We start from the raw sequence: 13,413 nt of genomic DNA on the forward strand, positions 1-13,413 counted from the left end.
GCCAAAATTAGCGTGCAGGCCTTTCCACTAGATTCTGAAGGTCCTCATAGATTTCAGGACCCTTTCCGAAGAGGGTTATAAAGGTGCTTCTTTAGCTTTCCTTATCAAGTGCAGACAGATGGAGTTGAAGGCTCTGTTTGAGTTAAAGGAGAGGTCTGCTGTCGGGGTGCCTTCTGGAGGGTCCGAGGGAATGCAGGCGTCTAAAAAGAGCTAGTTGGGACTTCCCTGGTGGTGCAGTGGTTTAGACTCCGAACTCTCAATGCAAGGGGCCTGGTTTCGATCCCTGGTCAGGGAACTAGATCCCACATGCATGCCCCAACTAAGACCCAGCACAACCAAATAAATAAGTAAATAAGTATAAAAAATTAAAAAAATAAAAAGAGCTAGCATTTCTCGGGCACCTGAGTCAGGCACTGTGTAAAATTCTTTATCTATGTTGACTTACTGACTCAGCTCAGCTCTCTGAAATGCTTTGTCCCCATTTTATAGATAAGGATTCAGGCACAGAGAGACTAAGTAACTTGCCAAAGGTCACAAAGCTGGAGCCAGAATTCAAATGGACTTCAGAGTCTGCAGCTCAGCGCCCCGCACACCCCACATGTGGTAAGGGGCCCTGGGGAAGGGCGTGGGATAGTTGAGGGCATATGGCATATCTGGGACTCACTGCTGGCAGCCGGCCTCGTGGGAAGGGTGGAAAATCCCCATCCGAGCCACAGAACCAAGCCAGGGGGATGGGAGGGGTGGTGCTGTGAGGGATAAGGGCCATCTTGAGGACACCTGAGCATCTCTGGCCAGGGAGGGCGGGTGGCAGATGGGCAGCCGTGGAGCCCAGCCCCGACCAGCTGTTGTTTGCAGAGGAGGGCAAGTGCATGGTGACAGCTGGATTAGGTGTGCCCAGCAACCTCAGTGACCACCGGGTGGAGATGCACAGTGGGCCCTTCTGGCTGCCCCTTCCAGCACCTCCGAGCCCGGGGAGCTTAGTGCTTGCTAATCTCTGTCCCCATGGCAGCAGGAGTTGACAGGGCCATTGCTAAGGCTGTGGAATCTTCCACCTCTTGATGGCCAGGGAGCTTTTCCAAAGGATCAGAGAAGCTCCTCCCTTCTAGAAAGTGAGATGTAAAACTAAGATGATGGGCCCAGTGTCTGTCTGTAACTGGTGAGTGGTATCTCTCCTGTCCTACTCAGTCCGCCTCTTGTCCACGTCCTCTGTATCTGCTTTGATTTGGGGCTGCTGGTTTCATTGGTTTTGTCTGCCCTTCTGTCTGTTTCTTGCCTCATGTCACAAAGGATTTGAAGCAGCTCTCAAAAATACATTGAGGGCTTCACTGGAGGCGCAGTGGTTGAGAGTCCGCCTGCTGATGCAAGGGAGACAGGTTCGTGCCCCGGTCCGGGAGGATCCCCCATGCCGCGGAGCGGCTGGGCCCATGAGCCATTGTCGCTGGGCCTGCGCGTCCAGAGCCTGTGCTCCGCGACGGGAGAGGCCACAACAGTGAGAGGCCCGCGTAACACACACACACACACACAAAAGTACATTGAAAGTAATAGGACAATGAAATATATATTTGAGTATTTTGGGGCCAGAGGATTATATGGGTAAGCCACTGGAGGAGTGTATGGAATGCTGCGATTCCTTAGTGACCCCTTTCCAGAATATTGCTTTTGGAACCATTCTAATCTGTCTCATACTTTAAAACTTAGAATGATATTTTGGGAATATTTTCTTTCTCATATTACATAGGCAGTTGATTCATTCAATAAATATTTATTAAGTACCTATTTATTTAAAAAAAGAAGAAGAAAAACATCCCCACTGTTTTCATTTCTAAATTCTTTTGTCACATTTTGGGGACATCAGTATGGTGTCCTTTCAGAATCAGACACTGGCTAATGTTTTGAATTCTAGATAACACTCCAGAATCCACTCCTATATATCATTTTAGTTGTTCATCTTGTTGGTAATCCAGAGTCTTCTCCTTATCGTTTTGGACCATTTCTCCAGGAATGTTCTAGAAAACCATTTTAAAAAATCACATTTTCTAATGCTCATCAACATTCTCATGGCATTATCTGGAACATGGCTGAGTTTGCAGCTGGGTGTCGGCTTCCCTGCAGTATGGGCCAGTCAGGGCAGCCTGGGTGACTGATGTTGGAGATGAGGCCCTCACTCCAACCACTGGCTTAGACTCCTTCATTTGGTGAGATTTACAGGTGTTTACTGAGCACTTTCTTAGGCCCTGGGCACTGCAAATCCACAAGTCCCTGCCTTCATGGAGTTCCATTCTAGCAGACAAGACAGAACATAAACTAGGAAACTGATAAAACAAGTGACATTATCTGGCTTATGTTTTAAAAAGATTCCTCTGGCTGCTATGTGGAAAATGGGTTGTGCTCAGGGGAAGGGGTGGTAGGAAACAGGGAGGTCACTTAGGAGGCCAAGGCAACAGGCCAGACAAGACAGTAGACATGTGTAGCAGTAGACATGGTGAGAAGTGGTCAGACGGGGACATGTTTTGGAGGTAGGGACAGCTGGACCAGCTAATGAGTTCCCCGTAGAGGTAAGACAAAGGAATTCAGGACGCATCCCAAGTTTTTTGGCCGGAACTGGGTAAGTGGTTTCATTAGCTACCTTACATTAGACTGGGAGAGGGAAAGGGTTTCTGGGGAGGGGATGAGAATCAAGAGTTTTATTTTGGCCATACTAAGTCAAGATGTCATGTCAGTAAAGAGATCTGTAAACTTCTAGTGATCAGTCAGCACTTCAGTGAATCTGGACCGGGTGTGCTGGAGCAGAGGGATGGTCCCAAGGAAGAGGCTGCCCAGTGCTGCACTGCCTGTGATCAGGGCAGCCCTGGACTCCCCTGGAACCCCCCCCCCCCCGCCCCCACCCAAGGCAGCTTGTTATAGGCTTATACATTCATTCATGCATTTGACACATTCAACACATATTTATTGAGTGTTCTACTGGCTATTTTCCATTTGCCCCTCAAAAACACATGCTTTTGGTGTGATCTAAATGGACAACATGTTCTTTTCTGGTGTTCCATTTAGTGTTCTGCTTTTGAAGAAACATGAAAGCCAGCTGAGTGAATGGGTCTGTTTATAAAAGATAGTTAATAAGGCCCACGGAGCTGGGCTCCTATAATCCGGGGCTGGTGGGAGGACCTGTGAACTTGGAACGCTTTGATCCTGTGTCTCTGCTCCTCGGGCCACCACCTCCATCTCCTCCCGATGCTGTCATGCCTCTGATTAGAGCCCTGCTAAGGATCCTTAGGGGCACCCCAAATTCCCCTGCAGGGCCTTCCCAGTCTGGCCTCAGCCCCTTGTCAGTCCTTTCCCTCAGCATTCCAAGCCCGACCCTGCCCCCACTCTGCCCATCCTGACCCTCACATGGCTCAGGAGGGCTGTTTACAGAGCATGCCACCCAGCCTGGCCTTCCAGCAGTGGTTCCACTGCTCCTCGCCCACCCATGATGCCCTCACCCTGTCACTGGGGCAGAGGCCCAGCTCGGCAGCTGCAGCCCCCTGCGCCTTCCTTCCTTAGTCCACTTCTGGGATGAGCGCCTTGCCCCGCTGTGCTCCTAAAGTGCTCGTCCGTTGAGGAGCGGAAACCCTTGTCCAACCAGGAAGCACCACTGGCTTGTGCCTGGGGAGCGGGACAAATCATTCAGTCACCAGGCATGGAGAAGGCGGGAGGCTGTGTCCCCATGGCCCACTGGGCTCTGTGCCCAGTAGGAGCTGGTTCACTGATCCTGGAGGCCCCGAGTGTGCCTGACTCGTCTTTGCACCTCCCACGCACCTGGCCCAGGCCCCGCTTATGCAGGATGGTAAAGGGGCTTCTTCCTGCTGCCCTGGAACTTCCGCTGACGGCCCAGCTGAGGAGCACAGATGCTCAGTACCCTCACAAACTAAAGCTGTGCTCTTCAGCACGTCTGGGGTGGGAATACTGCAGAGGCATTACCTGGAACTTGTCAGAAATGCAGACTCTCAGGCCTCACCCAAGACCCACCGAATCAGAACCTGTATTTTAACAAGGGTCCCCAAGGATTTCATGTGCTCAGTCGAGGATGAGAAGGGCTGATAAAGGGAAGGGCTAGGCATATCCATGTGGGACTTAAAAGATGGCAAGACGAATCCAACAATCGCCACCCCATCCAGGCAAGGGAAGAGATTCGGAATTCAAAAAGGTGTCCGGTGCCAGTCAGGTTCACAGTTGCAGGAAACAGAAACCACTTTGGCTGTTTTAGGTAGAAGAGGATTTGTTACTGGAAATTCAGTGTTTACAACACTGTTGGAAGGGCCCAGAACAGCCCTGCAGACCCTCTAGAGAGCTGCTGCCTCTACCCCATCAGGAAGGCAGGGCTTCAGGAGTGATTGAGGGCGTGGGCGACCCCAGACCACTGCCTCTCTTTGACCCAGAGATGGGGACGCCGCCACAGTCACTGCCGCCACCGCCTGTCCACACTGACGAAAAACCCAACATCTCCCCAGCCAAAGCAGCGGGGAGGCCATGGTCTCTGTCTCTCTTCTTCCTTCCAAACCTAGTGCAAGCATAACTAATTCGCAGGACTGCTTTATACGGCCAGGACTGCTTTCCCCTGCTTTGAAGTCAAGTGATGGGGGAAGAGCTTGCAGAGTTTGGGGCACCTACCAGAAGGGGAGGGTGGTGTCTCATGCCCTGGCTGGGAGCATACTGAGCTGCAGAAAACCAGAACCTGCTCCATGCCACCTCTAAGGCAGGGTTCAAGAGAGTTCTTGGGAGCAAAACATTGATGGTATCTCACAGGTAGTGGGGAGGGCATACACATGAAGACGGAGGGTGGTACCTGCTTCCAGCCGGGAGAAGCCTGGAGCGGGGAAGCTGGCAGAGTGGGGCAAAGTGAAGTGGGGCAGCAGCTGGGTAGGCCATGCTGCTGGCGTTTGGTGGGGCAGGGATAAGTGGGGCGTCCCCAAGGTCCCTGTGGCTCAGTGGGGACTGTGCGGGGAGCTGGCCTTGAGCCAGCATTGACGGTACCCCACTCACCTAACGGGGCTCAGGGCTCCCCGCAGCAGCACCCTGGGTGGGGTGGGCCACAGGGCCAGGAGCTGAGATGGGTGGGGAGGGGTCAGCCCAAGTGCATGTGCTTCTTGCTAAAGGGGTCACGTGTGGGTTCTCCAGGGAGCAGACTTGAGACACTTGTGTGGGGATGTTTATTAGGGAGTGGCCCAGGAGCGGCCCTATGGAAGGGAGGGGAGGAGGCAGGGTGGGCAGAGGGAAGCCGAGCTGTGCTGCAGGCCTAAACCGACCCGAAGGTGCCTGTCAGAGCTGGCCAGGCCCTATGCCCGGGCCGCCATCAGCCATCGGTGGACCTGCCGTTGGAAGGGTGACAGCTCTCTGTGACTGTCCCTGGGGCTGACAGCAGCTGGGCAACAGGCTCTTCCTTTGGGGGGGTGTCTGGGCAGCCATCTCCAGGTCCACCACAGAAGGCCCAGGGCAGAGGTCTCTGCGTGGGTGGCGGGCTGGGGACTGGTTCCAGAGAACCCACCACGGGCCCACACGAGAGCCAGCCTGTCAAGACGAAGGTGTGACGGCCGGTGTTGGCCAAGAGAGCCCCACGGAGAGCAGGATGACTTTGCACTTCCCCCCTCATTCCATCCTCCCTCATCCCGTTCCTGGAGGAGTGAAGACGGGGTCTACAGAGGGGCGAGGGGAGAAGCTGTGACAGGTCTGAGATCAGAGTTTTCTAATAGATTTGACTGGACTTTTAGATCCCTGGAAGGGAGTTGAACTATCAAAATGAGACTTATTCTTAAAACTAAAAGAAGGCCATGGACTCTTCCTGAGATGGCGGTTCAGGGGTACAGAAAAGGAGCTCTGACATAGTTGATGCGAGGCAGAGATGGGAGAAAAATAAAGTTGTACCCTGATAGTCCAAATTCAGCCTGTTTGCTGAATTTGGCCATCACTGAGGGGCTGCACAGAGCTGGCGATGTCCTTGGTGGGGCACAGGAAGCAGGCGGGCCTGCACTCTTTGCTTATTGCATCCAAGAGGCTCTGGAGCCTGTGTGGTGACCCAGTTTTCTGCCTTGTCTGAGCGACATGTGCTCTGATTATAGGGGTGTGAGGGCCCTAAATGACTGCAAAGTACTTTTCAATCAGACAGAAAATAGGTAAGAAATGCATTTCCATTAATGCCCCAATTATCCTGGTCCCAACAGGACAAAAACCTGTGCTATGCCGCCTCCCAGGGATGTGTCGTCAGGATCCCAACTGTCCTCTCCCAGAGGCAGCTTGCGCTCCGCTCGCACAGTTGAGGGGCTAGAGCGGGGTCCTAGCGATGGCTGAGGCTCATCCCTCCCTTCAGAGGCCCGGGTGCAAGGCCCAGGAAGGGAGCCCTGTCAGTCCCTCAGAGGCAGGGCCACCGGCCCAAGGTGTCCGTGCAAAGTGGGAGCTGCCGCAGCCCTACCAGTCCCTTTTGTTAGACACGCCCTGAGGCAGCTCTGGGGCTTCTCGGCCCCCTTCAACCCAGAGAGCAATTTTGCTTCGTAAACCGCTCTTGAATGGGCCCTGCGCAGCAGTCCCGACTGTCTGTTCTCTGTCAGACTCTCATCTCTCATCTCATCTCCAGGGGAGAACCTGTTCCTTGCCTCTACCAGCTTCTGGTGGCTCCGGCAGGTCCTTGGCTTGTGGCTGCATCACTCGTCTCTGCCGACGTCACATGGCCTTCTCCTCCTCTGTGCAGTTACATCTCCTGCTGCCTCCATTTCTTAAGGGTACATGTGATCTCATTTAGGGTCCACCCAGGTAATCCAGGATAATCTCCCCATTTTTATATCCTTAACTTGATCACATCTGTAAAGACCCCGTTTCCAAATAAAGTGACACATACAGATTCCAGGGTTAGGATCTGTTATCTCTGGGGGCTGTTATTCAGCCTGCTACAGCCTCCCTTCCTCCCTCACATTATGTTCTAAACTGGTGGTAGTGTACGGCACAGACTGTCATTTCTGCCCCCTGCCCTTTGTCCATGCGTGCACCCTCTCTGCTGGAAACTACCCCCCTCACCCCTCATCCCCCGCATTTGCCTCCTAATGCTTACTCTTATTTTGAGCTCAGGTCACCTCCAGCTCAGGTCACCTCCTCCAGGAAGTGTTCCTTGATACCTCCTCTCATCACACACACCCCTGTTCTGTGGTAGCACCTGCGGGATTACAATGGACTTTTTTCTGAATTTGTCTCCCCCACCAGCCTCGAAGCTGCTGAGGGCAGCTACCAGGTTCTAGACATATTTTATCTGAGTATGGATAGATTTTCGAGGAAGGAGTGATGGAAGAAAGGCTCTTGAAGGATAGATTCTGGAATCATTTGGCTTTTAAATTTAATTTAATTTTTGGCTGCAAATTTGTAACAATCTGGCTTAATCTACAAATGAGTGGGTTTAAGGGAGTGGAGGATGGGTGGTTGGCTCCATCAGAACCTTCTCTGATTAAAATCACAGGAAAGAAAGCTTTGGGAATAGTAATAATAATAATGGCAGCAAGATGGGCTTGCATCTGCATCCACCACCGTTCTCAGCCAGAACCCCACAGACTGGAGCCCGAGGGAGCAGTGTGGGGAGAGCGCAGAGGCGTCTTTCATGAGCACCAGCTGTGTACAAGCGGGTACACAGCTGTCTGGGTGGATGCTCCTAACGGTCCCGAGGAGGTGGAGTAGCTGAGCGTCAGACTGATGCCGAGCCGGGGTCCCAACCTGGGCTGGTGTCTCCAAAGCCCCGGCCCTCCCCACTGCAAGCAGGCAGGGGGGAATGGAGCCCTGGGGAGAGCACACGGGGAGAAGAGCGAAGGGCATTTCCGCGGCATCCAGTCAGGCCTGGGCCGCAGCCCTGAGGGTCTCCCCCAGAGTGGGCTAGTGCATCCGAACCTGCACTGTCCTCCCAGCCACGAAGGAGCTGTGGGTTCCTGGGTGCCAGAGCTACAGCCCACTCAACCGCCTCTTGGTTCTGAGGGGGAAACTGAGGTCCATCTGGAGAACGGGGATGTGGCTGACAGCCTGCTGAGTCTGTGCTCAAGCTGGGTTGAGACAACAGGTGTCCTGCCAGCCAGGGCCCCCTGTGACACCACACTGCCCCTCAGTTGACATTTCCTTTCCGTTCAAGGGGATTACGCAAATCCAAGGTGGTTAAGCTGCCACAGGGCACTATGGAAACGGGGCGCTGTACTCTGCCCCTTCCTTCCAGCCAAGCAACAATGACACTGAGGCCAACTTTTTGGGCCAGACTTGTTAGGCTGAATCACAGAGCATGTGTACAATTTAATTTGAACCTGGGCGGGCAGAGGGGAGAAGCCAGATTGATTACCAGAACAAATTTCAGAGCCAAGTTAGAAGTCCTCCCCCAAATACTGGGCCAGCTGCAGGGTGGGGGTGTGTGTGTTACAGATCTGTGTGTGTGTCAAAATGTCTATTGAAAAAATGTGACCTGCTCACTTGAGAAAATTTACATAGTGCCTGACTCTGCAGCTTCTACGCATTTCTTATAAACCAGTTTTTTATTTCTATTTTTAGTTTAATTGATTCATTAATTAACCTGAATAAGCAACAGCATTGAGAAGTGACCCTTGAACAACACAGGTTTGATTTGCGAGGGTCCACTTCTATGTGGATTTTTTTCATTAAATCCGTTCAGTACTACGACACCCAAGGTTGAATCCATGGATGCGGAACCATGGATACGGAGGGTCACCGTGAAGTTATACGTGGATTTGCATTGCACGCAGGGTGGGCGCCCCTAACCCCGGCGTTGTTCAAGGGTCAGCTGTACATGACACCCTCTTCTGAAGGTGGAAAAGGTAAAACATCTTCTTTTTGCCTGTTACCCAGTCACTGAGTTTCTCTCCCTGGAGGGAATGCTCCCGTTTGGGGTATGTCTTTCCAGATAGTCAGTGCATCCACATTTATGTACACATATCCTGTCCTTTTCTACATCAGTTCGTGACTGTACTCTGCACTGTCTTGCCTGTCCCGCCCCGCAATCCCCATTTTTCACTTAGCAATACATCTTGGCTTGTTTCAGGGCTAACATTCCATTATCCGGATGGGCTGTAATTTCCTTAGCTAGCGCCCTGTTGATGGACATTTAGGTTCCAGTCTTCTTCCGTTACTCGCAGTGCCTCCGTGAGTATATACCTCTGCCTACTCCCACCCGCGTGAGAGCCTATCCGATACAGTAGCCACCAGCCACATGCTGTACTTACATTTCAGTGAATTTGAACTAGATAAAACCGAACTGCCAATTCCTCAGTCATGGTCCTGCCCGCCACATCGCAAGCGCTGGAGAGTCCCGCGGGGCTGGTGGCTGCTGTGCTCACCGTGCAGCTCCAGGGCACGTCCATGAGCAGGGACAGCGCTGCTCCATGTGGGAAATTCCTAGAAGGGAACTGTGAAGGTCTGTACATCGTAAGTGGTGAACGATATTGCCAGATCTCCCTCTGAAGAGGCTCTAGCTATTTACATTTGAGAGCACTTTTATTTCAGAACAATTTATGGAATATTGGGGAAAAAAAGAAAGAAAGGTTCCCCATGTACCAACTGCAAGGACGTTCTGTTTCCGTTGTCAGTGCCACGTTGCTGGAGTTGGACGCTGCTGTTTCCACCTGTCACTGGAGCCCCCCTCTGGCTGTCTCCCCCTGAGGCCTGGCCTCCGGCTGCCTTGCTGAGGTCTGCTTCTCCCCAGCTCGAGGCCTCTTCCCGCCCCACTCCTTCAGGTCCAGGGTCCTCCACACCCCGACCCACAGCTGCCATGTCTCAAGGGAGACAGCCCATCTCCTCAAGCACCCGTTGCCATGACACAGCCTCTACGGAAGACTCGACATCCTGACTCTCTTCCACCCTCCTTCCCTTCGGTGAATGGGGACCTCCACATTGCCAAATCCATGGCCATTGCCCAGTCCTCACCTTGCTTGATCTGCCAGCTGACCTCTCAGATGCACCGTGCACCCCGACTTCCCTTTTACTGAAGTGCTCGGCCCTTTGGCTTCTGAGACGCCACACCTGCTGTCTCTCTGATTGCTGCATCCCTGCCTCTTTGCAGCCTTGCCCTCCTTGCAGCATTTAACACTGGGTCGTTTTGTTTTCCTCATTCTCTGCTTTTTTCCTGGGAGAGCTCATCCCCACTGTGGCTTGGATTAGCATCATTTACGGAGTGACGGTCATGCATTTTAATTCCCATTTCCTTGATTACTTGTAAGACGGGTCTTCTTTTCATGGCTTCCGGCCGTCTGTATTCCTTATGAAAGCAGCTTAGAAGCAGAGCAGACACTGGACACCGGTTCCAGTCCAGACCACAGCCATGGCAGGTCCCTGTCCTCGCCCCCTCCAGGCCCTCCCTGGCCTCACCTCTCTCCACACCCTCTCAGCATCTGCAAAGTCACCATGCCGGACGCCCCCAACCCAGCCCACAGCCTGCATTCTTCTCCAGGACTCTCATCACCCTGCTCCTTCTTCTGTGGTCCCCAGAGCTTGATTCCACTGAGAAGAGACAGTCTCTCATCACCACGCTCCTCCCCATTCCTCCCCAACTCTGCACATCTCACCCCAGTGCCCAGGGATGCGGGTCAGCGTGTGGTCAGTGCCTCATCTCCCTTCTGGGACATCGTTCTGCCACCTCCTCCCAACAGTCCTTCTCTTTTGAAGTTCGTGCTGTTACTCCCCTCTTCCTAAACCCATATACTCCTTCCTGTACTCTGGCCGCTCTGTGTTGTTTGGGGACTTTGATTCTCCCAGACTTTTCTGTCTCCTGCCCTGATGCCCACTTTGGGGCTTCAGCATCAAGATTGACAGCTTTCTTTGTCCACATCTCATAGTTTCTTGACTTAAACCTCAGTGACTCTTTCTACTCTATTTTAGATGCCTACACACCTACCTTCATTGCCTGCAAATGAGCTCGACTGCAGCCTTCTACACGCCCACCTCCCTTTCTCCATCACATCTTGTGTGGCCACAGGTTTTTTGCCTCCTTCCTTTTCTCCCAATCCTTTGGTAAGATTTTACCCCCATTCGTCTTCCTATCATGACCCACCACGCCACCTAAGCCATATCCGGTAACCTGGGGCAATGCTGCTTTGCCAGTTTCCAATCCTAAAGATACCTGGTGATCCTGCTGGGATGAACTGAGGGGATCATCCTTTCACTCAAACACCAATAACATTCATGCCTCGTATGGAACTTCCTTCTGACTAATTCAGCCATGTGCCTGTCCCACTTTCTTGGTCTGTGAGCTCCAGGACAGGAATGACAGTGCCGTATCTGTTCTCCCTGTGCTCAGCCTGTGTTTGTGCAATAGCCCATGTTTGTTCACTTTGGTTGAATAGACTTTTCCGCTTTGGCAGTGACCACTCCATCACTGTGGGCTGATAATACTCAGATTTAAAAAGCAATGTATCTATCCAGGGTAGGAAAAAATGACTAGAGAGAAAGAATAAAGGAGTCCGGGGGAAGGCATATATGCATTAAATGCCTTTTAATTTAATATGCATTAAAAAAAATGGACATATGAGAGTCAGGTTGCAGGCAGAGGCGATTGCAAAATGGATTCTCCTAAACTGCTGAGTTATATTCTGCCAGCATCCAGGTACTCTACTGTTAAACAGGTTTATTTTGGTGGTGAAGGTACAGCTTAGTGTCGGGTGATGACCTTGGCCAAAAGAAGGGAAAACATTGCATCTATGCTGAAAGGAGAAAAATTATATTTGCCTTTTTGCCTGCAGACGAGAGGAGAGAGGGGCGAGGGGAGGAGAGGCTTTCCTTATGCAGCTAGTCCTGGGCCACCAGCTTTGCACTTTGATGCACTCATAGCAATAACCCAAGGCCCTGCTGCCAGGAAACAAGTGTGTTGTCACACAAGTTGATGCCAACACTCTGCTTGTGCAAATACTCAGGACCCAGTGCCAGGCTCTGCATCTTCTCTGCCAGGGGGAAGTGCAAGCACACGGTCACCTGTGTCTCAGAACTGAGAGGCTGGCTTTGGAGAAGGGCTTGTGGCAGCAGGGGAAAGGGCAGCCTGGCATTTTGGGTGAACGATAACTGCCTTAAGTGGTCAGTGAAGGTCCTCCCCTGAGCAGGGGCCGGTCTCTGAGGCCAAGACCCCACGATTAAGAGGTGATAGAGGCTTCCCTGGTGGCGCAGTGGTTGAGAGTCTGCCTGCTAATGCAGGGGACACGGGTTCGAGCCCTGGTCTGGGAGGATCCCACATGCCGCGGAGCAACTAGGCCCGTGAGCCACAAGTCCTGAGCCTGTGCGTCTGGAGCCTGTGCCCCTCAACAAGAGAGACCGCGATGGTGAGAGGCCCGAGCACCGTGATGAAGAGTGGCCCCCGCTTGCCACAACTAGAGAAAGCCCGCGCACAGAAACGAAGACCCAACACAGCAAAAATAAATAAATTAATTAATAAACTCCTACCCCCAACATCTTCTTTAAAAAAAAAAAAAAGAGGTGATAGAGTCTAAGCACAAGTTCACTGGCCTCTTAGAGCCTGGACGCAGCAGGGCACTGAGGCTCCCAGCAGCAAAGCTGTGTGCGTTCCCCCTGGGCGCCCTGTCGACGGTGCTCCCCCCACCTGGCTCCCGGCGGTGGTGCCAGGCTTCCATTTCTGGCCCTGAGACCATTGATCCTTTAGGGTCCCCTGTGTCTTGTCTACTTTTAGGTACTCTCAGGCAGTACCTTCCTTTTCAATGCCCTCTTGGGAATAAAATAACACTTTCTAAAACCACAGCGTATGGAAGATTTCACTTCTGGAATGATGGGAGACCGCCTGTGCTTCCTCTTCTCCACGTGCCCCTCCAGATCTGTTCTGCTGCCTGCGAGGCTGGCCCTCCAGGGACGGCACCACCCTGCTCCCCTGCTCTGGTTCTTGTTGGGCTCAGCCACTGGGCACGTCAGGTGGCCAGAGGCTACAGCCATCAGCGTGTTTCTGTCCTCTCCCTCTGCGGGCCGCGGCTTTGGCAGAGGCCGCATCCCTGTGACTAGAACGCCTCCAGGTTCTGGGGGATTGTCCCTCCCCCACTCCTGCTAGTCCTTGAGTGCTGCAGCCTGTTTATCCCCTGACCCTGCCCACGCCTCTCTAAAGGACTTTCTTTAAGCTTCTCTTTTGAACCGCCTGTTTCTTGCTCTGTTAAACTAATTGCTCCAGGCCCTAATTGCTCCAGGCCCTCTGTCCACCCGAATAAAGGCCAAACCATATCACATCACAGAGCGGTTTCTCACAAGCCCCATGTTTTTTACGCAACGTGTTTATATATAGTTTTAAAGTGTAACTCCTTCCGTCTGTGGTTTCAACACAAGAAGCCTCCAGTTGGGTTCCTTTAGTCATTGGTCACAAGTTAACCTTCATAGGTCCTGCTAAGGATGGAAGAGAAGGCAGTAGGGAGACATTTTCCTTCTAAA

At 52.4% G+C, this 13,413-nt stretch overlaps 1 protein-coding gene across 1 annotated transcript in view; it reads left to right on the forward strand.

The window, feature by feature from the left end:
* The window catches only part of DET1 (DET1 partner of COP1 E3 ubiquitin ligase), a 46,079-nt gene extending 37,253 nt beyond the window's left edge, over window positions 1-8,826 (forward strand). The window contains exon 5 of the mRNA XM_081227035.1: window positions 8,660-8,826. Coding sequence (XP_081083161.1) covers window positions 8,660-8,765 — 106 coding nt within the window. The 3' untranslated portion in view covers window positions 8,766-8,826. The remainder of the gene's footprint in view (window positions 1-8,659) is intronic.
* Window positions 8,827-13,413: the final 4,587 nt, after the last annotated feature.

Source organism: Mesoplodon bidens, assembly GCF_964165515.1.
Source record: "Mesoplodon bidens genome assembly, chromosome: 3".
In the NCBI taxonomy this organism is placed as follows: Eukaryota; Metazoa; Chordata; class Mammalia; order Artiodactyla; family Ziphiidae; genus Mesoplodon; species Mesoplodon bidens.